The sequence below is a fragment of the Trichomonascus vanleenenianus genome (genome assembly GCF_965637985.1).
Source record: "Trichomonascus vanleenenianus strain CLIB 3782 genome assembly, contig: TRVA0_007S, whole genome shotgun sequence".
NCBI lineage: Eukaryota > Fungi > Ascomycota > Dipodascomycetes > Dipodascales > Trichomonascaceae > Blastobotrys > Blastobotrys vanleenenianus.
In genome coordinates, this window is record NW_027481880.1 from 286,111 (window position 1) to 312,460 (window position 26,350).

The 26,350-nt window shown below is 50.7% G+C and overlaps 10 protein-coding genes across 10 annotated transcripts; 4 read left to right on the plus strand and 6 right to left on the minus strand.

Annotated features, from left to right (window-relative positions):
• Window positions 1–23: 23 nt before the first annotated feature.
• FOL1 (trifunctional dihydropteroate synthetase/dihydrohydroxymethylpterin pyrophosphokinase/dihydroneopterin aldolase FOL1) lies at window positions 24–2,475 on the plus strand (the record flags this gene model as incomplete). The annotated part of the gene is made up of 2 exons (XM_076683294.1): window positions 24–49; window positions 105–2,475. The coding sequence occupies 2 exons, from the start codon at window positions 24–26 to the stop codon at window positions 2,473–2,475; spliced, it is 2,397 nt and encodes a 798-aa protein (XP_076542538.1).
• A 223-nt stretch (window positions 2,476–2,698) lies between these two features.
• AFG2 (AAA family ATPase AFG2) lies at window positions 2,699–4,999 on the minus strand (the record flags this gene model as incomplete). The annotated part of the gene is made up of 1 exon (XM_076683295.1): window positions 2,699–4,999. The coding sequence occupies one exon, from the start codon at window positions 4,997–4,999 to the stop codon at window positions 2,699–2,701; it is 2,301 nt and encodes a 766-aa protein (XP_076542539.1).
• Window positions 5,000–5,148: 149 nt separating this feature from the next.
• Window positions 5,149–5,769, plus strand: TRVA0_007S02938 (uncharacterized protein; the record flags this gene model as incomplete). Its single annotated transcript, XM_076683296.1, has 1 exon — window positions 5,149–5,769. The coding sequence occupies one exon, from the start codon at window positions 5,149–5,151 to the stop codon at window positions 5,767–5,769; it is 621 nt and encodes a 206-aa protein (XP_076542540.1).
• Window positions 5,770–6,355: 586 nt separating this feature from the next.
• Window positions 6,356–9,046, plus strand: VPS35 (retromer subunit VPS35; the record flags this gene model as incomplete). The annotated part of the gene is made up of 1 exon (XM_076683297.1): window positions 6,356–9,046. The coding sequence occupies one exon, from the start codon at window positions 6,356–6,358 to the stop codon at window positions 9,044–9,046; it is 2,691 nt and encodes an 896-aa protein (XP_076542541.1).
• Window positions 9,047–9,767: 721 nt separating this feature from the next.
• Window positions 9,768–10,439, minus strand: GIS2 (mRNA-binding translational activator GIS2; the record flags this gene model as incomplete). Its single annotated transcript, XM_076683298.1, has 1 exon — window positions 9,768–10,439. The coding sequence occupies one exon, from the start codon at window positions 10,437–10,439 to the stop codon at window positions 9,768–9,770; it is 672 nt and encodes a 223-aa protein (XP_076542542.1).
• A 403-nt stretch (window positions 10,440–10,842) lies between these two features.
• Window positions 10,843–12,474, minus strand: TRS85 (Trs85p; the record flags this gene model as incomplete). The annotated part of the gene is made up of 1 exon (XM_076683299.1): window positions 10,843–12,474. One exon carries the CDS (start codon window positions 12,472–12,474, stop codon window positions 10,843–10,845), a length of 1,632 nt encoding a protein of 543 aa, XP_076542543.1.
• A 753-nt stretch (window positions 12,475–13,227) lies between these two features.
• Window positions 13,228–14,613, minus strand: TRVA0_007S03026 (uncharacterized protein; the record flags this gene model as incomplete). The annotated part of the gene is made up of 1 exon (XM_076683300.1): window positions 13,228–14,613. The coding sequence occupies one exon, from the start codon at window positions 14,611–14,613 to the stop codon at window positions 13,228–13,230; it is 1,386 nt and encodes a 461-aa protein (XP_076542544.1).
• Window positions 14,614–16,765: 2,152 nt separating this feature from the next.
• Window positions 16,766–17,695, minus strand: TRVA0_007S03048 (uncharacterized protein; the record flags this gene model as incomplete). Its single annotated transcript, XM_076683301.1, has 1 exon — window positions 16,766–17,695. The coding sequence occupies one exon, from the start codon at window positions 17,693–17,695 to the stop codon at window positions 16,766–16,768; it is 930 nt and encodes a 309-aa protein (XP_076542545.1).
• A 3,638-nt stretch (window positions 17,696–21,333) lies between these two features.
• On the plus strand, window positions 21,334–23,205 carry TMN2 (Tmn2p; the record flags this gene model as incomplete). The annotated part of the gene is made up of 1 exon (XM_076683302.1): window positions 21,334–23,205. The coding sequence occupies one exon, from the start codon at window positions 21,334–21,336 to the stop codon at window positions 23,203–23,205; it is 1,872 nt and encodes a 623-aa protein (XP_076542546.1).
• Window positions 23,206–23,873: 668 nt separating this feature from the next.
• On the minus strand, window positions 23,874–25,766 carry TRVA0_007S03092 (uncharacterized protein; the record flags this gene model as incomplete). Its single annotated transcript, XM_076683303.1, has 1 exon — window positions 23,874–25,766. One exon carries the CDS (start codon window positions 25,764–25,766, stop codon window positions 23,874–23,876), a length of 1,893 nt encoding a protein of 630 aa, XP_076542547.1.
• Window positions 25,767–26,350: the final 584 nt, after the last annotated feature.

Consider the following 26,350-nt stretch of genomic DNA (forward strand, 5'->3'; position numbering starts at 1 on the left):
GATACCGAGGAGTAGCAGGCACCATGATGATGAAGGGAATTCATTCTTTGTATGTCTGGAAAGCCCCTATGGAATTGTAACTAACATGATGATGGTGATTGAAGTAGCGGAGAGGATACAAGGACGGCGATGGACACGCACAACTCCGAGAAACAGGATCTAGTGTTCGTCCGGGAGCTCTTTGTCAAGGCATTGACCGGTGTCGACGCCTGGCACCGCCCGAGGCCCCAACCGCTGTCTATCTCAATCTGGCTCCAGACGAGCGTCGCCAGGGCCGGTACGACGGATCACCTCATGTACTCGCTGAACTACGACGTCATCTCGCGGAAGGTTACCCGGACCGTTGAGAGCGGCAAGTTCCGCAGTCTCGAGGACGTTGCTGAGCACGTAGCGGACGCAGTGCTCAAGGACGCGGCCCCGAACCAGTGGTGCAAGGTCCACGTCAAGAAGCCCCGGGCTCTGCTCCGGGCAGGGGCGGCTGAAATCATCATTGCGCGGCAGAAGCAGAAGGCCGAGAAGAACGCCGTCAGCGGCAAAGACTATGTGATTGTCAAGCCAGAAGGCACGGTCGACTCGGTGATTATCCAGAAGCTGCAATTGGTAACCATCATTGGTGTCAACACCATTGAGCGCATGCACAAGCAGAACATTGTGATTGACCTTATTCTGCACAAGCCGCCTAACGATGTCGAGGAGGGCCCGTTCAACAGGACCTACGACTTTCGGGCGTGTGTCGATGCCGTGTCGAACCACGTAGAGAACTCGACGTACAAGACTGTAGAGGCATTTGTCACTTCTGTGGCAGAGGTCGTGGCCCAATTGGGCGTCTGGAAGGTCACGGTGAGGGCTGAGAAGCCCAGCGCAATCACATTTGCCGATGCCGCGGGTGTAGAGATCACGCGAACCCGGGACTTCTTTGAGGAGAATAAGAATGTCTACTCGGAGCCCATGTCCCCTGGTATTGCTACGCCTACCCAGGCAGTCTCGGGCACTTCGACGCCGCTCTTCCCACAGTCTGGGATGGAGCTCTCTGGCGGCGTTCATACTGTGTACATTGCGTTTGGAAGCAATATGGGTGATTCCGTGGCTAATGTTAGACGTGCACTTGACGAGCTCAATTCGCGAAATATCAAGATTTTGGCTACGTCGTCTCTGTATGAATCCGAGCCCATGTACGTGACTGATCAGGACCGGTTCCTTAATGGTGTCGTGAAGGCCGAAACTACGCTGGACCCACTAGCCCTGCTTGATGAGCTAAAAGACATTGAGTCGAACACTCTCAAACGGGTCAAGGTCGTGGAGAAGGGCCCCCGTAGCATCGATCTCGATATTTTGCTTTACGATGACCTTGTTATGAACCACCCACGGCTCAACATCCCGCACATTGGCATGCTGTCGAGGACATTTGTGCTCAAACCGCTCACTGATATCGTGCCGAGCTCGCAGGTACACCCGCTGACTGCTGAGTCATACCATCAGCACCTGGAGGAGCTGTTGGCCCAGGGGACTGACCCAACCATCCAGGCAAGCTCTGCCCTGCGGACGTTGATTCCTTTGCCCGAGGGCAGACGGCTGGCTCTCGACCCTTGCACACGCACTGTCCCTACGCAGATCATGGCCATCATCAACGTTACGCCCGACTCGTTCTCCGATGCCGGCAAAGTCAATCTAGACAATGTTGTTGAGACGGCGGAGCAGTTTGTCGCCCAGGGTGCCACGATCCTCGACGTTGGAGGCGCTTCCTCGAACCCCAAGTCAGTTGACCCGGGCTCAGACGTTGAGATGCAGCGGGTTATTCCTGCAATCAAGGCCCTACGAGCATCGCCCAAGCTGGCCAAGATCCCCATTTCTGTAGACACCTATCAAAGCGGTGTTGCTGAGGCGGCTATCAAAGCGGGAGCTGATATCATCAATGACATTAGCGCTGGCCGGCTCGACGATAAGATGTTTGAGGTCGCTGCTCGGCTCAAGGTTCCTATTATTCTTAACCACACCCGGGGCACACCTCAAGAAATGAACTCCCTGGCGCACTATCGTGTTATGGACGGTGAAAAGGCCGTGGCCGATGACAGTGAGGAGGCGGTTTTAGAGGTGGTCACGCAGGAGCTTGAGGAGCGCGTCAATGCTGCGACTGAGGCTGGCATCCCCCGGTGGGCGATCATCCTCGACCCGGGCCTTGGGTTTGCTAAGAACAAGAGCCACAATCTGACCATTATTCGACGGTATCACGAGTTTTTGTGTAAGCGCGAGGCATTTAGCGGGCTCACGAACCTCGTGGGGCCGAGCCGGAAGCGGTTTATTGGTACCATCACTGGCAAGAAGGAGCCATCCGAGCGAGTATTGGGCACTGCTGTCGCCGTAACATCGCTTATTGCCGGCGGCGCTGATATCGTGCGGGTTCACGACGTGAAGGAGATGGTGGAGGTGGTCAAGATGGCTGATGCTATCTACCGAAATGTCCCGGAGGACAATTAATGTAAGTTTGTATTTGTTTTATTTCAACAATAAGAACGATTAATAAATTATATATGATGCATTTTCTATTAGCATGGACCGACAGTCATTTTTGTGTCCCATTTATGACCTAGAGACAGTTGTAGATATTACAGTCAATTGTAGAGACTTCTGGCAGTTGTAGATAAATATTATTAAACGATAAATATTATTAAACAACTGTAGATAAATAGACAATCATTGTTTACAGCTTGCCCTGCTTGGAAAACTCTTCGTAGTACTGCAGCATTTCCGGCGTGATTGCCTTCTTAATCTTACTCAAGGCGACCTCGAAATGGCGCTGGGAAATCGAGCCGATGTCAAAGTCTTCACTCATTGCCGCTAGACCGGCTTCCTGGCAGAGGGAAACGACTTCAGCGCCGGAGCAGCCCTCGGTCCGAGCCGCCAGATCGTCGACCGAAACGTCCGAGTTTATGCTCATCTTGCGGAACCTGATTTCGAGAATCATCTTTCGCGATTCCAAATCAGGAGGTGCGACATAGACAAGTCGGTCCAGACGACCTGGTCGCATGAGCGCGTTGTCAATGACATCAGGGACGTTTGTTGCTGCCAACACAGTTACGCCATTAAGAGCTTCAATACCGTCCATTTCGTTAAGAAGAGAGGTCAGGACACGGTCACCGCCTGCTTCGCCGTGGCCCCGAGCCGCACTCAATGCGTCAATCTCGTCAAAAAAGATAATGCTTGGGGCAGCCGCCCGAGCCTTGCGGAATACCTCTCGAATGGCTCGCTCGGACTCGCCGACGAACTTGTTGAAGATCTCCGGTCCCTTAACAGCCAGGAAGTTGAGACCAGCCTCGGTAGCCAGCGCTTTTGCAATGAGCGTCTTCGAGCATCCAGGTGGACCGTAAAGAAGAATGCCTCGTGGTGCTTGAATGCCCAGTCGCTTGAACGTCTCTGGCTTCGACATGGGCAGCTCAATTGCTTCAAACAGGGCTTTCTTGGCATCCTCCTGGCCACCAATGTCCGTCCAGAAGACCTTTGGAGTTTCCAGAACAACCTCTCGCATGGCACTGGGGCGGATATCTATGAGAGCCTTTTCAAGATCGTCTGTTTCTACAAAGATATCGTTCTCGGGCGTGCTATTGGCTAGCCCACGTTGGATTGTTCGCATGACAGCGTCTCTCCACAGTGCGTTAATGTCGGAGCCCACGTAACCATGAGTACGGCTTGCCAGGGACTGGATATATTCCTCGGAAAGCTTGTGGGGCTGACCGCTTAGCTGGAGCTGCAGAATGTCTAACCGCGCAGCCACGTCTGGGATGCCAATCTCAAACTCGGTACCGAACCGCCCCGGGCGTCGCAGGGCTGGATCGATTTGGTTCGGGCGGTTCGTAGCACCAACGACGCAAACCTTGCCTGCCGAGCCCATGCCGTCCATGAGGGTGAGCATAGTGGAGACTACTCGGCTCTCTGCTTCACCCGAGTCGTCGCTATCCCGCTTGGGCACAAGCGAATCTATCTCATCAATGAAAATAATCGACGGCTGGTAAGACCGCGCCTCTTCGAAGATGTTACGCAGGGCTTCTTCGGTCTCTCCAAGGTACTTAGACACAATTGATGGGCCATTAATCGTCAATACATGGGCCTCCGACTCCTGAGCTACTGCCCGCAGAAGCATAGTCTTACCGGTCCCAGGCGGGCCGTGGAGCAGGAAGCCTCGCTCCGGGGTCGAATTAAAACGGCCAAACAGGTTCGGGTGGTGCAGCGGTAGTTCAATGGCGGCCTTAAGCTTGTTAATGACCTTGGACAGTCCGCCAATTGCGCTGTAACCGGACACTCTTGGAAGCCCTTGGGCTTTGATGCTTGTAGAATGCGAGAGCTCAAGCTCGGTTCTGGACTTATCAAAAGTCATTGGCTGGGAAATCACGTCATCTTCATTTGGCCCATCCAGGCTGAGCTTATCCAGTCGAGGCATGCCTTCAACATCAGTGACCACAACCTCGATCCCCTCATCCACATCGAATCGAATACCCGGGCAAACAATGCCAATATCATCCAGGATAGACTTGATTTTTTCACTGTGCTGTTGAATCTCGTGTTTCGATCCGACCACTACTCTGAGAGCAAAGTCTGGTCTTTTGGAGTTTTTCGCTACAGTAACCCGGTCTCCAAGCAAAAATCCGCCGAGTTTGCGCAGTACCCGAGGCAATTCGACCGTATCCTGCTTGATCGAGGTCGCTGACGGCGTTATAAGCCCTACAATGCCTCTCTCGCCCCGCTTAGCCACGACTACAGGGTCCCCAGAGGCTAGTCCCAGGCCACGCAGGGTCTCCAGATTCATGTAGACCTTCATGGCTGACTTGAAATTGGTCGCTGCTGCCGGCCTGATTACAAACGACTGTCTCGAATCAGGCTTAGCCTTGACCGGCTGCTCACTAGCACCATTACTACTGCTCTTTGAAGGCGTATCTGCCGGGGTTTTGGCCTTTTTGGCCTTGGATGCAGCCGGGCTGTTCAAGTTCGCCGTTCCTCGAGGTCCCATTCCACCAAACACACTCTACCACTTCTATCGCTCCCAAAACGCCTAATCGCCGGTCGCTGAAAAATTTAAGTGAAGGTGGTGTGCAGATATGAATCTGTCCCAAATTTTCCGTCTATTCAACCACACACCCCAGATCAGTTTAATATGATATGATATTGCTCAGACGGCTAAATAGCAGGGTACTGTGCAGGCCGAATCATCAGAAGTGGTTTTATGACGACTTGGCAAAGCGAGCGGGCCGAGTTAGCGCTAAACAGTCCCGCATATCTGCCCAGATCACGCCGCTACCACCATCAGATCCGTTAGTCAGTCTGCTAGGGCCCTACAAGCTTGACGATAAGGTTGTCGGAGAGGTCACCACGCCGAGTTTAATACGTGGGAGCAACCACTACCGTAATTTGAGAGAAACCGGGAGGCAGATGCTGGATATCCAGGGGAGGATGTTCCAAGTGGGCTTGCCGACCCGGGCGAAAGCCACCATTGCCGGGAAAAACTTTGAATTCTTAGTGGGCGGAGAGATGGAGCCGCTTACGTCGAAGCGCAACTTGGCCAAGTTTGTCGAGGCTAGGAAGATCGATCGATCGATTCGGTGCCGGGGGCCAGTGGAAGAGCGGAAAAGAATGGATCACTCTGTAGACTCGCTCTATTTGGTCATTGGTGCTGTGTACAATAGGTACGGGACTTCTGCAGTAGCAGACCTGTGCAGATCAATGCTCCAAGGTCCCAGCGGATTATACGAGCTGTCAATTCGACGGACTTTCTCTACCTAGCTCCCGCATTCTTCATCTCCACAAGCGAATATTTTCAATGTACATAGCCAACTAACTTACTAACTAACTAACTGACTGACTGACTCACAATACTTGTGCTGCTTCAATTGACTTGGGGGCCAGCCCCCAAACCCCCGCAGCTCCGCTTCGCGGAGGTATCGTAGTGATCTACGGAGACTATGTTCCACCATCTGTGTTGGTTATTCCTCGTTGCGTAGCACATGGAAAGGCTCTTGTGGATCGGATCCACAGAGTGATAGTCTCCAATGATGTTGGCTGGGACGCAAGATCCGGGGAGGTATAAAAGGGGGGGTTTGGGGGGCACGCCCCCCAACTACGGGAGCTCGAGGGCTGGCCCTCGAATACACTTCACTGCTAGTACTACAATTGAAGAGGGACCCCCGTATCGCAGAGATTCTTAGACGGTGCGGCGAAGGGTGAAAAGCGCCGCATGCGGCTCATGTATCACGTGACTTTGGGGTTTATTGGGGGCGGAGGTGGCACCGACTGCTCCACCCGCAACAGTGCCTCACACGAGCTTTAAACACCGGAGGGTTACGAAGGTTAGCGAGGTCAAGGGAAAGCCATGAGCCACGAACGATCGCCCGGGGAGGACCTGGCGAAGCAATTGGACGAGTCGCTGCACTTCATCCGGCAGCAGGAGGCGCTGATGCGCAAATGCCTGGAGTCGAAGGGCAAGCTGCTGGACGCCATCAAGCACGCTTCGACGCTGCTGGCGGAGCTGCGGACCTCTGCGCTGAGTCCGAAGCAGTACTATGAGCTGTACATTGCCGTGTTTGATGCGCTGGCGTACCTGGGGTCGTATCTCAAGGAGGGTCATCCGACACACCATCTGGCCGACATATACGAGCTCGTCCAGTACGCCGGCAACATTGTACCACGGCTGTACCTCATGATCACGGTGGGCACGGTGTATATGTCTATTCCGGAGGCCCCCGTGAAGGAGATCATGCGCGATATGATGGAGATGTGCCGCGGAGTGCAGCACCCAATCCGCGGGCTGTTCTTGCGGTACTATCTGTCGCAGCGGTGCAAGGATTATTTGCCCATTGGCAGCTCGGATGGGCCCGAGGGTAACCTCCAGGACTCAATTCAGTTCACCATTACCAATTTCATTGAGATGAACAAGCTGTGGGTGCGATTGCAGCACCAGGGTCACAGCCGGGAGCGGGATAAGAGAACCCGGGAGAGGCAGGAGCTTCAGATCCTAGTGGGGTCGAACCTGGTAAGATTGTCGCAACTGGAAGGAATTGGCAAGCAGTACTATCGACAGACCATTTTGCCGGCCATTCTCGAGCAGGTTGTTCAGTGCCGGGATGTGCTGGCGCAGGAGTATTTGCTGGATGTAATCGTCCAGGTGTTCCCGGACGAGTTCCATTTGTATACTTTGGACCTTTTCTTGGATGCCACGACGAAATTGAACCCCAATGTCAGCATTAAGAAGATCATGCTGACGTTGGTGGGCCGTCTCGCCGACTATGCGGAGCGAGAGAGCGGCAGCAGTGCCCTCGTAGATGCCCTCAAAGAGGCGACTCTTGCCGAGTCTCGAGATAGAGAGGCTCTTGAGCAGGACGAGGCGACCATTGGTTCCACCATCCACGGCGCCAGCGACCTCCTCCGCGACAGAACTCAACAAGCTGAACATGCAGAACAAGGTGAGCAGGATGAAGAACAGAGCGAAGCAGATGCCGAAGAAGAAGCACCCGTTGAGGAGCAAACCACAGAAGAAGCCGATGATAAAGAAGCCAAGGAGGCCTCTCCGGAAGACAAGGACGTACCAACGCCAGCTCCAATGAACCTATTTGCGGTGTTCTGGAAGCACGTAGATGAGATGATCAAAGCGCGCCCGGATATTCCGCTCCAAGACGTCATTGCCATCGCAGGGGGCATCACCAAGCTCTCCCTCAGCTGTTACCCAGATGATAAGGAGAACCTGGACCAGATCCTCGAGTTTGCAACCACCAAATGCAAGGAGGCTTCTTCGGGTGAGATGCTGTCGCGAGAGGCCATTGCCGCAGTCCAGGACCTGCTGCTAACTCTGGTGGACTTTTACTCCGATTCCCTACTGACGGTGCTTTCCATTCCGCACTACCTGCCGCTGCTCAATGCGCAGCCCGTTTCAACGCAGAAAGCCATTGCCAGCTCTGTTCTCGACAACATCCTTACTGGCGACGCAAAGATCGCCTCTGTCGACGACGCAAACGGCCTTTTTGGCCTCGTAGCAATTGTAATCAAAGAAGGCAGCGGAGCAGCCTCAGAAGGCGGCAGTGGCGTCCCTGGAGGCGTCTCCACTGCACGAGACGAGTCTCCGACAGATAGCGACGCAGTGGTAGCTGATCAATCGCGCCTGGCGAAGCTGGTCCATATGCTCTTCAACGAGGACTGCGACATCCAAGCGCGGCTGCTCAGCACTGCGCGTAAGGCATTGAGCGACGGTGGCGCTCGCATCAAGTACACTTATCCGGCGCTAGTCACAAATGCGCTCAAGCTGGTGCGGCGCTATTCCAAACTCAGTGCCGACGACAAGACGGAGAAGATTGGGTCGACGTTCAAGTTCATCCAGCGCGTTCTCGACGAGCTCTACCAGTCGGGCGCCGTCGACCAGTCCCACCGGCTCTATGTCAGCTGTGCCAAGGTCGCGGACCAGGTAGGAGCAGAGGAGGCCAGCTACGAGTTCTTCGCCCAGGCGTTCACCATCTACGAAGAGGCGATCAGCGACTCGCGGAACCAGTACCAGGCCATATGCATCATTGCCGGGGCTCTCCAGAGCACGCGTAACTTCACGGCGGAGAACTACGACACACTGGTGTCCAAGTGCGCTCTGCACGCATCCAAGCTGCTCAAGAAGCCAGACCAGTGCCGTGCAGTGTATCTGTGCAGCCACCTGTGGTGGGCCGTAGAAATCCCCGCCCGGGGAGAGGAGGAGGACGATTCCGGTAATTCGCCGCTATTTAGGGACGATAAGCGAGTGCTGGAGTGTCTGCAAAGAGCGCTGAGGGTTGCTGATGCATGCATGGATGTCGCCGTCAGCGTCGAGCTGTTTGTTGAGATTCTCAACCGCTATGTCTACTACTACGACCGAGGTTCGACCGCGGTCACCGTCAAGTACATCAACGGGCTCATTGACCTGATCAAGACGAACTTGGAGAACAATGCAGAAGGCGGGATCAGCGACTCACCTCGAAAGCACTTTGAACGGACTCTTGAGTTCATCAGAACTCAGGACGACGAAAAGTTCCGACAGATTGTGACATAATTTTTTTTTAAGTATCTGCTAACCATTCCATTCCAGTATTTGAGCCATAAGACTACGGCTTGGCGATTTATCGGTGGAACTATTGAGGGGCCAGCCCCTCAAACTCCCCGTAGCTCCGCTTCGCGGAGAATCTCAATAATCTAAAATAATTGACGATTTTCACCTTGGTATAAAGTCATAGCCTACCGGTAGTTGTTCACGGGTAGGATCCGTCAGATTCTCAGTAGTTCCGCCTCATGGAAAATGGTGTTAGATCTCTCAATGATCTCAATGATCTCAAATATTTGATCTACACCAAATATACTCTACTCTTTATGTATTCTGAATTGGTCGCTGTAAGGCAATATATATATATAGTGAACTCTAAGTACAGGTATACGATGCGGCTGGGTGCGGCTCAACCGAAAATTATAATTAATTTAAGACTTCCATCAGGATTTCAGCCATCTCATTACATCGTCCACAGCCTACCCCTTGTTAGTTATGAAAAGTGCAAAGGATTAAGTTACACACGACATAGACGACAAGATCGGAATTGGAGTGCTTGGAAGAGTGAGATTGTAATTAGTCAATTACTGGTACTACCGGCTATTAACTAATCAACATTTCGACATCAGCCAGACGACTAACAAACCAATAGAGCACGGAATATATATATATATATATACAAGTAATGGGATAATAATCTATTCCTGTTTAAACCATTTCAAAATCAAGACTTTTAAGCCGATCCATTGCCATTGACCTCCTCCTTCACCTCCTCGTCAGACACAGCATCCTCCTTCGGGCACTCCTTGGAAATGTGACCCTGCTGGCCACACTTGTAGCAAATCTTCGCATTCCCCTCGCCGTCGGTGGAAACGACGTTACAATCCCGAGAGATGTGGCCGTTCTTTCCGCAAGCATAGCACTTGACGGCATGAGCCTGACAGTCACGGGCAAAGTGGTTTGGCCCTCCACACTTGTAGCACGTAGTCACCCGCGGTACAGAGTTCTGTCGCTTCGGCTTGAATGGCCGTCGCGGCGAGAACCTCTGTGGCTGGGCGGTGGCGGTGGTGGTGGCGGCGTCGGTAGAGACAGCCGCATCAGCCGCGTCAGCCGCCTGAGACTCGGAAGGCTGCTCAGTGCAGTCCCGGGCCAGGTGGCCGACCTGGCCGCAGTTGTAGCAGGCTGACGGCCGCTGTTGAGGAGCGTTGACGGGGCACTCAGACTGGATATGGCCGATCCCGTGGCATCGGTAGCACTGCTTCGCCTCGGACGACTTTGGCAGAGGGCACGCCGTCGACTCATGGCCCGGCTGCTTGCAATTGTAGCACAGTCGCTCCGAGTAGACGCAGACGTCCGCGAAATGGCCAATGTTGCCGCACTTGAAGCACGTTCTCTTGAGCATCATGGATTACTATTCACCCCTTTCGTCCTCGATCAACAATTCACGCGAGTCTTCGTTCAACACTCACACACAATCCCCTTCTTAAAATCAACCCCCAGAGTTCCAAGAGAAAAGACGGTTTCCTCCCTGATCCTCAAACTTTTGCCAACAAGCCTGTCGTTTTTCGCCCCGAGACGCAGAAATGCGCCTTTTGAGAGGGGATCCCCGGAGGAGGCGGTGGTTGGGAGTTTCGCGTGCGCCGGCAGGGCAGTTCCCGCTCTTCTCCGCGCGGGGCCGGGTAACCTTACCCGGCGGGGTGGGGCTTTCCGCGAGCCGCAGGGTGAGCGGCGCTCGATTTCCCAGGATTGATTATTATTTTAATTCCTCAAGGCCGTTCGGAATGGGTTATCGCAAAGTTGCTAGTGGGTTATCGCAGGTCCGGGAGGCTGTTGGTGGCCTCGTAGAGCCTGCCAAAGAGATGCGTAGGCGACTCCGTCCACTTCAAAGGTTTGTAGGCGATTTCGTTGGCCTGGTCGAGGCACAAGCGACACTCATTGAGCTCGCTGGAGTCGTTCCACTCCCGTGCCGCGAGAAGCAGCCAGAAAGCGCTCTTACGCGCTCCAGGCCGTCGTGAGTTGGACGAATGGCGCAGAGACTCGTACCTGGAAGCTCGCTCCATGAGCAATGCATACCCGAGACGGCCAACGAGACGCTCATCTAGCGCCTTCGTGATCCATCGCACGGCCGAATCAAACCCGGCAGGGGTCGCCTCCGAAGACTTGAGCGCCAGGAGGTCGCTGCTCAATAGTAGGGCCCGTAATGCATAGGTAGGTAAAGTGCTTCGTGAAATGTATGTGTACGCCACGGAATCGAGCGTCGAGTCTAATACTGAAAAGTCCTTCGTTCTGAGCAGCGAGGATCCTCCAGACCCCAATAGAGTGCTAATAACAGTCATTTCCTGTGCGGCAGCAAGGTAGGCCCACGCCTTATCGTGGTGGAAGTCTTTGCGCAGCAATTCGTAGGTAGACGCTGCGAACCGGTAGTCCCGCATCATGAACGCATAATCGGCAAGCTTGCGGATTTGCGCCTCCGGGGACGAATGGGTATAGTGACCCGAATAGCCTGGCGAGGTGAGACTCGATGTCGAGAGCGAGGGAGACTGGCTGAAGTACCGCTTCGACACGGAAAAGAACCGGCTTGTGATACCTCGGCGGTTGGAAGCAACCTGGTCGTTCCATGTCGCAACGCATCTCTCCATAAACGGAATTATGCTTTGAGCAGTGAGCTCACGCACTAGTTGGCGCAATGCCTGCTCGTCTGGCTCTGAAAGAGTCACTGACAATTCAGGCACCCATTCGGAAGTACAGACAACCTTGTCCGCCCCGGCGTCTTCTGCGGCCTTGTTGACCCGAACCATGTTACAATGCACTCCAAAATGCCGTTTCATCTTCTCAAACAGTGAAATTGATCGCTCCAGGTCTCCGGTCGCTTCGTCGTGCAGCAGAACATAATACCGTACAAACTCACGGCTCATGTAACTCGGCTGCTCCATTGTCTGCTTGTAAAGTTCCGACAGAGCATCAATTGGATCCTCATTCGAACTAGAAACAACTAGCAAGCACGCCACAGGGTGGCTAAACGTCTCAAAGGACGCTTCGGGGAACGTACTCAGCACACCACGCACAATCTCAGAATGTAATTGATCCGGTGTGTCGCGGAGGCAATTTTTCAGACGACTCTCGATGTCATCTTGATCAAATAGCTGCGAGTGGATATTCAGAGATGTCGTACTGGACGCCTCAGAGTGGGTCTGTGTCGGTTGTCCCGTTGCCCACTTCTGGAACCGCACAGCAAAGTCATCAAACGACAAGCTGGCGCCCTGAGAGTCTCTGGCATTTATTCTACCAACAACTCTATCCCCCAGTGGCCTCAGGAGGTCCAGCACACCCCGTCCAGAAATTTTGACCGCCAGTTCGTCGGCATCGTCGGTATTTAGGACCGATACATGGGGCACAAATGCTCTGCCAATCAGAGTCCTCGTGGCCGATAACGGATCCATATGAATAGTCAGCTTGATGGAATGCAAGCTAGCAGATTTTAGTTATTTTTGCCTCCAAAAAACTGGGATTCCCGTCTATCAAGTCGTCAAATAAAGTAATGGAGGATAGTGTGTCTTTTACCGGTAGCGGTGGTGATGTGTTTAATCCCGACTCGAAACCCCGACTTCCTACCCCCCCTTGAATATCGGCTTCCTATGAACAGTTCAGATACCAAAGAGGTGATTCTTGAGGAGCATGTGGGAGCTGAGTTGGATTCTCTAAGTAGTGTTCTGAACTCCGTTCCAGTTCCGATATCATCGATATGCGGAAGTTACTGGTAACTGTCTGTATTTGCCTCAGTGCTCCATGGTTTTAGAGACCTTGAAAAGGATAGAAAAAGGATACGAATGAATGAGGGTGGTGGGCCAATTAGCAAGCCATAAATGCACTATAAATATACTTATAGGTAAACGCAGATTTTTGTGGAATAAAATGAGATACCCTAATGGCGTACCCTGGTGGTTACAGTAAAAGATCTGACCGCCCAGCTGAACAGCGGTAAATTCTGCGTATCCTAGCGATGACGGGGCATTGATCTTTGGTAGAACAGTCTATTCATACTGCCTGTGTTCAAAACATTTAGTTCTATAATATTTAATTTGTTCTATGATGTTTAATTTAGTATGTAACGGTAACTCCATAGCATACCTAGGTGAATCGAATTGTTGGTAAATGACTGGTTCATATGGGGTTTCGTCAGGCAACAGGCGAGATTAGATCAGAGCCACTGCAGCGGCGATTACCGCCACTGCTCCAGATCCAATATTAATGAATTGAGCTGCACCACTTGATACCTCGCTCGGTGAAGCGCTTGTCGTTGCTGAAGCGGCTGCTGAAGTACTAGCAGACACATTACCCATGTTAGATGATCCCCCTGGGTAAGTGGTCTCCAACGGGCTGAGTACGGTCGTAACCGTAGAGCAGCCCTTAGAAACCTTTGTCCCATCGAGGCGGTCCATTAGCCAAGCAAACGCAAGGTTATCGCCCGCGTCTTCTGTCTCCGTGTGCGTCGTGTCTGGATCCTTGACGTACAATATATCAACATTATCAAACGCACAATAGTCACTCACCACGGTGTCTGCAACTTTAATAGGCACTATTTCATCTTTCATGCCTTCGTACACAAGCATTGGGGCTCCGGGAGCGGAGTTGCCCATAGTCAAGTTCTTCAGAATAGGCTCGACTGCCGGACTGTACAAAATTCTCTCGTTATCCTTGAAATAGGAATAAATGTCCTGGCTCGCAAATTCGACCATCGCGCTGTCTACGCACTGCTTCCGAACATTCAAAAAAGTTGATTTGTTTTGGGGAAACAGTTCTTCCATAAGGAATGAGTTTAGTTCTGGGTACTCAGTCGCCAATCCAAGCATGCTTCCAGGAATCAATCCACTGTCTACTTGATCGTTGACATATAGTGCCACAGCTGTGAGGTTTGCAACGAAACCTCCTACAGCAGCACCAGCGATTTTCAATTCCGGCGCATAATCCGGCTGGAGTTGATTGGCCCATCCCGTGGCAATTGAGCCGCCGGAGTAACCCCACATAGCGAGCGTTGCGTCCTTATCAATGATGTCAGAGTTAAGGGCTGCTCTCAGTGAATCCAGAGTAGCATGACCAGAAATGATACCAGCAGTGTATGCCGAATTGGGTCCTTCGTAGTCAGGAGTGTTGATAATGATGCTGTTGTTGAGAGCTAGGTCAATTGAGCTCCTGTAGCCACCCTTGTTCCGAATAGTGTACGACGGGGCACAGACAATGTACTGCGCGTCTTCTGGAATTTGGTATGACAGCAACTTGTCGTTCGAGGCGCCGTTTGGCACAATCAACGATGTAATGGCATACGTTGCTTTGCCAAGGGAATTGGTGGTCCGGTACATCAATTGGTACACCTTGTCGACGTTGTGGTACCCTGGAAGATTATTGGATACCTGTCGCTTTTTCAAAATCTCGCCGGGTTGTTTATTCTCATATCCGGACGGAGCTTTGTAGAAATCGTCCTGCAGTGGGGACTCAATTGAAGTCGAATTAGACTCCGTGGCCAAAACATGACCTACCCAGGCGGTTAAGCCAATGTATCCAATACTGTTAACAAATTTCATTGGTATCGATTTCTCTCTATCAATTCTGTACAGCGGCTACTGAAGTAAATGCTTATATATGAGTTACCGGAGACTTACTTTTCTTTTCGAAACAGGAGAAATGGTGGGGTAACAATACGAACTGCATATCAATTACAGGTGCTCTATTGCGTGCAATTTAACGTCTCATGCTCAATTACCAGTTTAAATTTTATATCTCTTCATTACATCAAGCTATTGATGGTGATAGCACTCTTTACCGAAAAATAAGAGATATATATAAAAGGTAAGGCACCGGAAGGGCCCTCCGTCTACCAGACGGCAGTGAACGCCACGCCTTCGAAGAGGTGAAATTATTGGGCATCTGGCTAGGCGGATAGCTTTAAGTTCGGCACATAGAACGCCTGACTATGAAGGTGGAGCAGACTATAGGCCAAATGTGGAGAACAGGCCGATACTTCTTCGGAGTCCCCGGCTCGAGTATGCGACAGCTTTACATCACCGTGCACTCGGTTATAGAGTATGACTTTGAAATCTGGGGAATACCTGCAACTTTGCCCGCGGGACAACAGGTTTAACATATTGAGAGTGGAATCATGCCTATCGACCATAGCAGGCGCAACTACGGCGGCTTAAAGCTGCCAGAATCATTTATCGCATGGCAGATGACAAGTCCTTACGCCAGCTTGGGAGAGAACCTACGGCCAGCCACTCAACCCGTCGGTAAAGTGGGTGGTGAAGAGGCTGGACTCTTTCGACGCGATAGATCCTTGGCCCGACATGCCGCGGCGGTCTCCGCCGTGGGATGAGAAGGCAGGTCAAGACTGGGCGGGCTCCGCGAACCAGTCGCTGCGGACCCAAATCCGCCGGGCGGTTCTCCAGCATTGGCAAGATGACGCTGACCGCACAGGGTTCAACCAAGTTGCGTCAACAAAGTGCACCATCAAGCTGTGTGTTTTACAGTTGACAAAGCACTTTTCAGGTAGTAGTTCCTACGTACTTAGCCGGATTGATTTCGTTCGGGACACTTGCCAATCGGCGGTTGGTTTCGCCAGTTTCGCGTGAAAAGCGCCCAATTTCTCAACGAGGCCCGTCGCCCAAGAGACCGGACTAACCCGCTAGCGCACATCGTCAATCTTAAAGTTGAAGGATGTCCGGTATTTAACCTCCTAGGAGAACTGATTCCCGGGCCCACGGAGGGTAACCAATTCTCACGACGCTAATGCTGTACAGATATGGGACTTAGATATGGAATGATTTTGTTTTATATAACATCCCGAAACCCTCTTGAGCTACCATGCAGAGTGTTGGACGTGTGCGACAATAGTACGCGAACTTAAAATAGGTACTTACATTATAAAAGGTACATAATTTAGATTACGTCTTTAGTGTCGACGTCAGTTAAAGGAGTACCGGCGATTTGACCGTTACGCCTCGGGATATGTGGAGACCGACATGTAAATCGTGGGCGATCCTTCTTATCTCCGAAATCCGTATCTCCTTAAGACTGCTTTCCCCAATGGGGAAGAACATTTATTAAACGGCATTTCGTATGGCTTCAATGTCCCTATACTACGGCAAATGTACTCCCTGCAATCATGTAACATTGGATCAGCTTACCCCCAACTTTTATGCAAGTAGTAAAGGCTGTGTAAGAGCTAAGACGACGCCCTCATTTATGATGAGCGCGCAGAGGGGCATTTTCCTAACTGTGGTGTTGAGAATACTGGTACTATCTCCGGCTACCATCAAGTAAGCTTAAACGCAATGTTGCGGGTATTGTACTGCAGAAAAAGCATTATTTGTAGCCAAGCTTCACGTCTGGCCGATATCTTTATGAATTAAAAACGCCCAGGCACCCAATGTCCAAATACTACCAAGCACAGAGTTAAAGTCCCGTCGTCCTTTCGCCCACTAGAATTATATGGAGAAACAGGCGGTGGTATTTTATCAAACTTTCAGGGGTATATCAGTGAGACACTGTGCCAGCCGCACGACACGGCTGAAATACCTAGAACCCATCTACAGTACACCAAGCTGTATCTTACAATACCCCATACCATTCATGGAATAGCTAGAGGTTTACCTGTTGAAGAATAACAAAAAGCAAAAAAATATACCTAAATAAATATAAAAAACTAAAAATCGGAAATCCACTATGGCCAATCACCGTTTAGACAGAGTCGATCTCTTCTACTCGGGATGATTGAGACGATTCAGCAGAATCCGGCTTGAAAACCTTGGCGAAAAACACCTCATATACGAAAACACCGAGAAGGTGACCCAGGAAAGGAACGAACAATGTGACACACCAGTATCCATTCTCATATAGGCCACCGTATTTTTGGCTGATGTATGCTCTGGGAATAACATCACGAAGTGGATTCAGGACCCAGTAGCACCACCCAAAGGCATTGGCGCAAATGAAGAGGTTGATGCCGATAAGCACCGGTGCAAACTGCGGAATAACGTGGGGGTTTCGAAGGTCAGTAATAGCTGTGGTGATGAAAACAAAGATGGTATCACCAATTAACTCATTCATGATGGCAGTGCCAATTGGTGCCTTGGGGTTGAATACAGGAACATAGATGTCTGGGGCGCCGGCAGGACGTGGGATGGCACCATTGGCATTAAACTGAGCTTCAACATTTGCAAAGGTTAAGATGGTGGCAAGTAGTGCACCAACCGCCTGGCCGGCAATATAAATTCCAGCTTTCTTAATAGGGAACTTCCGGTAGATTATCGCATTAAGGGTCATTGGTGGAGAAATATGGGCGCCAGAAATCGGAACAATTATGTAGACAGCAAGAACGACGGCGAAACCGAGCGCGTACATGGCCCATCCAAAGGATCCTTCCGCACCGTCCGTTACTACGAAGCCTCCAATGGACATGAGCAAAAAGTAGAGGAAAATGAAGGACCCGGCGGCCTCAGCAAAAAAGCAGTCGAGGTAGAGGTTGTCTCGCAGGCGATGAAAACTCTGAACCCATTGAGGAGCCCATTGAGATTCGAGGATGAGCTGTTCGAGCGGATCTCGAGGCGCTTGTACACCACCATCGGACTCTACGTGCAAAATTTCATGTTTGATCTCTACCTTGGACATTGTAATCCTGTTTGATTTTGAAAATCTGGGGTCGACCTCTCAGCTGGTTTATATACCCATTGCCCCCTCCTTCTCCGCCATTTAGACATACCCATTGTCTCCCCCCCCTCCTTCTCCACGATTTAACCATTGCTGTCGTAAACGTTTGGAGGCGTTCGAGACAACTGATGATGCAAAGAAGGTTGATCCACGGGATGCATGCGTCAAATGGTTCAAATTTGGGGTCCAAGTTTCTAAATTCCGCTTCGGAAGTTAAAAGTGGAGAGATCCTCGGCTTACAAGCTCAACATTTCATCTTCGATATCACAGAGGAAATACGTATATATACCTTTTGACCTCAGAGATTAATAGGTGATCTATTATTATTGCGTTTTTATAGTTATATCTGTAAATCTATAATAGAACAAATTTGACCTGGGAATTTGGATTCCTTTCGTCCTTATTTTTTTCTTTCGCCGCAGCCAGCTCCCCCTCCGCTTATCCACCTTAGCACTGCGCCAATGGCGACGACTTGTTAGCAAGTCGCCGTTATTTCCTGAGTTACCGTACCCCACATCGATCCGTGGTGGTGCTCCTGCCCACCGTTTATACCTGGGGGCTGGATCTCCGTGCTGCTCGGGGATCGACAATATACAGTAGGGTGGACGGCACGGCTTATCTGTCCGAACCCCTCAGGCGCACCAAATAAAATGTAGCTTTGGGTGAAATGTTAGCTATGACCTGCATTTTGAACCAAGGATCCTCTGTGATGCATATAGCTATGAATGCTTGATCTATAGTAGTAATCGATATGGACTGAGCCTTATGTTTTTGCGTCGGCTACTGGCCGGGATGTGAAGACCTGTGGGGGGGAGGGGGAGGATGGGCTTAATTTGACAGAGACGACGCCTACTCTAAAGGCCGTCAGCGCATCTGCACCAGCTGGCATTCTATTACTGTACAGTACGTAGTATCTAGCATTGTCTTGTTAGACGTAGTAGATGTAACACCATATAATTGATCTACAGTGCCTTCCGACTTTTTTGCACTTCGCAAGGAAGACGCGGTACGTGTATGTCTTTCAATGATCATTGTCTCGTTGGTATTTCACGATAATTATCGTCTGCTCAATGCGGAGACCGACGTTCACTTGAAGTTATTTTTCTCCTCCTTTGTGAATAGGTTTCAGCATTACCGGAGATCTAGGGGCTTGATACTCCACATTTTATGGTTGTATAAGCACGAATTTATAAAGTGGATCGTACATATAACTGCCGGGGTTACAGATACAAGTATATATGCTTGTGTCAGACATTGAACGGCATATCCTATTCTGTGCTACCAAGCCCGCTTGGCGACGGTGTAATGAAGTGCGAAATGGCAAAATGTTTGGCCGGGGGGTAGTGGACACGTTGTATGTTGGACGGGCGCTCTCAAAATTGGAGTTTTTTTGACCGGCCATTCGACTGATTTTTGAGATGGGGCGACTAGGACCAGTCTAGATCATTTATTGTCGTTATGCTATAACGTTAGTGCGACTCTTTATTTTAATCACATAATTGGCTGTCATTCTTATCTGATACGGGCATGGTTTCCCGGATCAAAGAGTGCAAAAGTTAGGGGAAACGGTAATTGATCAACGCGTTAGCCCCTCCCCCGCAGGTGAAGCTTTTGAAGATCGAATCTAGGAGCGACGATTGAATTCTGCATCTTCAAGGTGGACAAGTGAGCGTTCCCACATTTTGATCGGCGATGTTGCGAACCGAGGTAGAAGATTCTATTTTGGACCAAGATATATGTTGGGGTTTTGGTGAAATAGTAGTCCAAGTGGCTATTCAACATAGAATAGAGGGCCAGACAGCTTTTGAAGGGTGGGATTCTCCACAATTCCATGATGGGACCTTGCCGAGTCATTATTCCGAATAAAAGTGCCATATTACTGTAGCAGGTAGTAGGTATGGTAATTCAATAGATACGTGTTAAATTGAGTAGAATGGTTGTGTGCTATTCTTTAGGACTGTAACAAGACTTGAAAAATAATTGGTCACTGTTTTACGAATACTACCATTGGTTTGCATGTCCTCAATTCCTTTGAATAAATGTCATCTACGACCTAGGAGCTTCAGAGTCTTTGCTGTATCCATGTCCGATAATTGACTGTCTTATCATTTTTCTACAACAAGTTCCATTCGTTCGTTTAAGCACTAATTATGGAATTCCAAACACTCACCGGTGTCCTAACATTTTCTACAACAAGTTCCATTCGTTCGTTTAAACTCTAATTTTGGAATTCCAAACACTAACCGGTGTATATTCACCTAAATGCCAGGCATAAAATGGATCTCCCATGTATCAATAACAGATGGTTTGCGCATGAATGTGGTAAATGTAGATTGTTCAAACATCCAGTGCCCCAATGGAGAACTGTTATCACCGGCAACACGGAGGGGCATAGTACTCGAAGGTGATGCGATTGGCCTGTTTGTTTGCATCTTCGTGTCCTATTTGCCGCATAGATTTAATGAGACACCGTTCTCAAGTAGAGTCCCTGCCTCCCTCCCCCTTCCCCCCCGTCCTGGTGTGCTATTCTGCATTTTATGTGCTCTTATCCTGGGAAAATTGCTCGGTTGGTTCCTTGAAATACTCAGATTTAGATTTGCCTTCCGCATATTACAATTCCCCCCAGTTCCATCCAGGTCTAACTTAGTTGACAGCTGATTCCAAGCTTGACACGCTTTAACCAAGTGAGCCACTCGACACCGTTCACGACTCACGCTTAGACACATCGCGCAGAATTTTGCTTCTACGACAAACTCTCGGCTGAACGGAGCCCCCCCTGGAGACTGGTCTCGCCCATGAACTACAGCTTCAATTGACCTGGGGCCAGCCCCCAAACCCCCGTGGCTCCGCTTCGCGGAGGAAATTGCCCAGTTCGCAACGATTCTCCGCGGAGCGGAGCCCCAGGGGGGTTTGGGGGGACTGGTCCCCCCATAAGTAATGCTGAAGAGTATTTTGTCTAGCTCGAGCTTCCATAGATCCGCTATTCTGTATGCTGGTGACATGTCTCAGCTGAAATGCTGTGTCTGTGGTGCGAAAGTGAGACATGGTGAGCACGGACCGCCGCACGGCGCACGGCTGTAACGACCAAGTGCGACGCAGGGACCAAGCACGTTGGCGTAACGTGTGTATCTCCCTAACAGACAGCAGGAGAGTGCCTTGGCACTGCGCAGGGGGTCGACAGGTGTAATTGGTGTATGCAAAAACTGGGCTATGCTGCTGCGGAAAGTGGTTAGCCCCGTTACATACAAGCAGATAGTAGCTGGTAGCTGAAAGCCGGATAGTAACCATTTGACTTGGGAACAACTCTCAGAACACTCGTCCATGGACCTAAAGAAACCAATTTCAGCTCTCTGGAAGCATTCTGGAGGAGCATAGTCCAGCTTTACAAAATATATCAATCCATCTATAAATACGCCCGCGATGGACAGGGGCGATGCTGAGTGGCATGTTGCGCGCGCGAGGGACACGCGTGTCCACAACGGCCCGGGAAATCACCAAGTGGCAGGCGCGCCCGCATATACCGACGACCACATTGAAATCGAACCCGATATAAAACCACCCTTTGACGGACGAGACGAACTGGAGTGATGGTGGGGGTGATGCGAGTACTGTTCTACCTTCTCGTGTCGGTGCTGGGCGTGTGCCAGGCATTCTACCTGCCGGGCGTGGCGCCAACGGACTACGACCAAGACGAACGCGTGCCGTTGCTCGTTAACAGCCTAACGCCAGGCAACGACTACGGGACAAGCGGTAGCGTTATCTCATACGACTACTACTTCCGTGCATTCAATTTCTGCGCGCCGAAGGGCGGGCCCAAGAAGCAGTCGGAGTCGCTGGGCTCGATCCTGTTTGGCGACCGTATCTTTGACTCGCCGTTTGAGCTCCTCATGCGCAAGAACGAGACGTGCAAGAAGCTGTGTACGGCGAAATACACGCCGCGGGATGCTAAGTTTGTGTCGCGGCGAATCATGCAGGGATACAACCACAATTGGATTGTTGACGGCCTGCCTGCGGCCCAGGAGATGGAGGACCCGGACACGAACTCGACTTTCTACGCACCAGGGTTCCCGTTGGGCTCCGCAGAGACCTCTGAGAGCAGTGCTGCTCTTAATAACCACTACGATATCACCATTGAGTATCACGAGACGCGAGGAAAGAAGCTCCGCGTAGTGGGCGTCATTGTGCGTCCGTCTTCGCGACAGACGACCGAAAAGGACGGCAACGTGGACTGTTCGGAGACCGAGGATATGGTTATTTTGAACGATGCCAAGGAAACGACGGTGATGTATACGTATTCGGTGACATGGGTTCCGAGCCCGACGAGCTGGGGCACCCGGTGGGACAAGTATCTTCATGTGTACGATCCCAAGATCCACTGGTTCTCGCTCGTCAACTCGGTAATCGTAGTTGTTTTCCTCGTAGGACTGGTGGCTACGGTTCTTACCCGGGCCCTGCACCGCGACATTGCTCGATACAACGAGATTGACTTGAGCGAAGACGCAGTACAGGAAGACTCGGGGTGGAAGCTGGTCCACGGCGACGTGTTTAGAGCGCCCAAGTACCGCATGGCCTTGTCGATTCTGCTGGGTAGCGGTATCCAGCTCTTTGTAATGGCCGCTGTGACGCTTTTCTTTGCACTTCTTGGTTTCCTTTCCCCATCTAACCGCGGGTCCCTGTCAACCATGATGATTCTGTTTTACACGGTATTCGGGTTTGCAGGAGGCTATGTGTCTGCGAGGGCTTATAAGACTTTGGGTGGTGAGCAATGGAAGCTCAATATGATCCTGACGCCTCTGGTAGTACCAGGAGTTGTGTTTGCCATCTTTGTGGCCCTCAATTTCTTCCTCGTCTTTGCTGGGTCTTCTGGGGCTGTGCCGTTCGGTACTATGCTGGCACTTACTGCTATCTGGTTCGCTTTCTCGGTGCCTCTTTCGTGCGGTGGATACATCTTTGGTGCCAGCAGGAAGCCAATTTCCTTCCCGGTGCGAACTAACCAGATCCCGCGCCAGATCCCTCCTCAGCCACGGTACCTGCAGCGGGTGCCAGCCATGTTCCTGGCTGGACTGTTCCCATTCTTTGCCATTTCTGTCGAGCTCTACTTCATTATGAACTCGATCTGGTCGCACCGGCTCTACTACATGTTTGGCTTCTTGTTTGTGTGCTACGGTCTCATGATCACGACTTCGTCGGCCGTGACGGTGCTTATGACCTACTTTTCGCTCACGAGCGAGAACTACCACTGGCAGTGGCGGGCCTTCCTGTTTGGTGGCTCGTGTGCCATTTACATTTGGCTCAATGCGCTGCTTTATTTGCTCAGCAAGCTCTCTCTTGGCGGGTTCATTTCTAATGTGCTCTACCTTGGGTACTCGTTAATCTTTTCCATCCTGGTATTTGTGCTGACGGGCTCCATTGGCCTTCTCACCGCCTTTTTCTTTGTCAGGAGGATCTACTCTTCTATCAAGATTGACTAAACAGTATGTATTGTCTGATACACCATCCTCAGTATTCCTCGATATTGTAATACAACTTCACTTTTTAATGCTGGCCGGCACAGATTGCTGTCCTTATTTTGTCCCTTTCCAGATCAGTAGCCTTCTGTACCTTGTCATGACCAATTATTACATATAATGATACGATAATTACTATTTTTTTTATCAGGTAGCAGAACCAATTACCTAAGAAAGGTATAATAATACACTGTATCAAGGGTATATGCCAGTGATACTTGACATGATACTCATGCCGATTGAGCTTCTGGCTAGTGCATGATGATGATAATATTGTCTCGCTAAGCATCTCTGACACTCTCATTTATATATGCATTTTCCAGAATCAGCTATAGGAATAAGTTAACCATACTACAATGTCAGCAGTAGCACCCTGAGATGGTGTCTATCATTCTGTCACAATTCTGCAGGGTAACTACCCCTGAGATCGGCCGCTCCCAAATACCCCGCCACTCTTCATCTTTAGACGTCAGATTCCGAATCCCTCTTGACTTATCTTGACTGCTTGAAACCTATGAATAAATGCTTATCCCTCTTTTTATATTATTTTCTCAATTGTACTTGTACCATTGTATAAGACAAAAGTAGAAGCAGGAAATACAAAATATTATTAAAAGTACAAATAAATATAGTTAGCGGTGCCGTAGAACACTATCAAGCTCATTGACAAAGTTCTGGCGCGTCATCTGCTGAGCTTTGCGAGTGGCCTCTGCCTCGCGAGCTTGATGCATCATCTTGATGCGATCGGTGCGGCTCATGCGGCTATTTCTCCCCGAAGGGCCTAACTTGTCGTCCTCGGCGATGCCCTGGAAGATCGTCATACTCGATGCCGTGCTCGTAGTGTCTGTTCGGCGGTGCCCGAGCCGCTCCATCATCATCATATCCATGCGGGGGCTAAACGGTCGCAACATTGACTCCCCGTCTGCAAGCGTCGTACCGCTTGAAAATGGCCCCATCGTTGAATCCGAGTCCATTGAAAACGTACGAGAATGCTGAGGAGGAGGATCCGCAACAACAGCGGGCTCACACGGCGGCGGTTCTGGTTTCGAAAGATCCTTGAACCCGCGCTCCCAGGTGGCTGCAAGGTGCTGGATTTCAGTGCCCACCATCTCATAGTTCTGGTAGTAGTCAGCACTGTCGTCTGTATCGCTGAGTACCTGGAGTCTCGCCTCAATGTGCTGTAGAGTACAGCTTATCTCATTAAGAGAACGGAAGTGCCCCCGCCAGTCTGTATCGCGGCGAACCGGGAGACTAGTCTTCTTCGCAGCATTGGCTTCGTTAAGGACGTGGCGACTATTGAGAATAGTCCGGCTCAGCTGGAGGACGAGGTCGGAAATGTCGCGCAGTTGGTGCACGGCACAACTCCAGCACGCGATTTCACCCGCAAAATCATCGCGACTGGTAAGCGAGAGCAGACAGCACATGTAGAACCGCCGCAATAAATGAAGCTTATTGAATTCAGCCCGTAAATGTGCAATTGGCACGTTGGCACCATGTACGCCGTAGAAGTCGTCCCGCGAGATCTCAAGCGAAACGGTCTGTCGGTCAAATCCTAGCTCGGACGCATCTACGTCGTAGATATCCAAATATCGCATGAGATCCAATGTCACACAGTGAGGGAGGATCTCGTTGATTCCTTCGAGATACGACGTGAGAATGAGATAGAGTGCCGCCGATAAGCTTGACCGTAAATGCTTGGCCATTGCGCGAGAATCAATTCCCGAACCCACGGCAGGGCTCAATTCGGCGCGATATCCCTGGGAGAGCAGCTCGACCTCGAGAATGAGGCTGAGACAGCGGCCTACGGCATGGTCGAATTGCTTGTTGTTCGCCACGAAATGCGACGCATAGGCCACGGCCTTGGCCCGTAGTAATCTCACAGTGCGTCTGCGCGAGTGGGCAAAAAGATAGAGCGACATACACAGTAGCACGACGAGTACCGTAGTGGTAGAACTGGCATTGAGGGTCTTGCGCTTCACCCCCCACGAGAGCAAAGCCACAATGACGACAATACAGCCGCCTCCGCCTACCCAGTGCTGCTTTTTTTGCATTTTAATGATGGACCAGGGGCCGTCTTCGCCAAGCAGAATATTGGTTCGCTCATTATTAGTATGGTTAGTTGAATTAGATGAATTAGTGTGTTTGTTAGTATTGTTCGTGTCGTCAAAATCGTTAGTAGTAGTAATAGCCTTGGCATGGGTATTGTGTAATTGATGGTGGTGGATCGAGACCCGCCCGTCTAGCAGCTCGCTGCTGACAATGGCGTATCTGAACCGCTCCAGGAACTGGGCTGTCTCCGCCTCCGAGAGCGTGGCCTGGAGGGCTTTCCTCACGAGGTTACGGAAGCGGTCTCGTCGCAGCCTCGCCTTGCCGGACTCGGCATTGAGCATGAGCGGCAGCGTACCGAACCCTGAGAACTGCCGTCGCGTCTCTGGTTCGATCCCCCAGTTGGACAGGAACGCTTCATCTTCGTCCTCGAGGTACTCTGCCAGTGGCGTGTTCTCGAAGACGACGTTGTCGTCCATCTCCGTTAAACGTCGGCTTGTGCAATATATGTTCAGGGGTAGTTTTCCCCGCTAAAGATTTTTCAAAATATTTATGTCGGAAGAATAATATTTCCACGATAAATTAAAAAATGGCTTCGATTCAGCTCTTTTATGATAGAGGAAGGACGTGGTTGAGGATAATCCTCGGTTAAGTTGTGCATATTTTCCCCCTCCATCGGAAAAGCTCGGTGCCGCATGTTGGAATACGCCTTCCAGGGAGCCCCTGAGAGTAAGGCTTGTGATCAGGCCATCCCCGCAACGCATGTGCAATTGACATGATATTCTTCTGTATTTCTTTTATATTGTATTGACAATATTCTTCAATGAATTGGTTATTTTGAATGTAGCTTGTAACTGGAGTATGCTGGGGTGGATATAACCGTGATGTTGATGGTACATTCCAGACGATAACTACATACCGACGCCCTTAACTACCATTACTATTGTGGAATTGTTCCCCTCCTTTATTCTCTGTATACAGTACAATGCGTTATAGACTGTGGTGCAAGGCACAATGCACTTCTCTGACATACAATGTCAGTGTCGCGAATAAATCTCGGTTT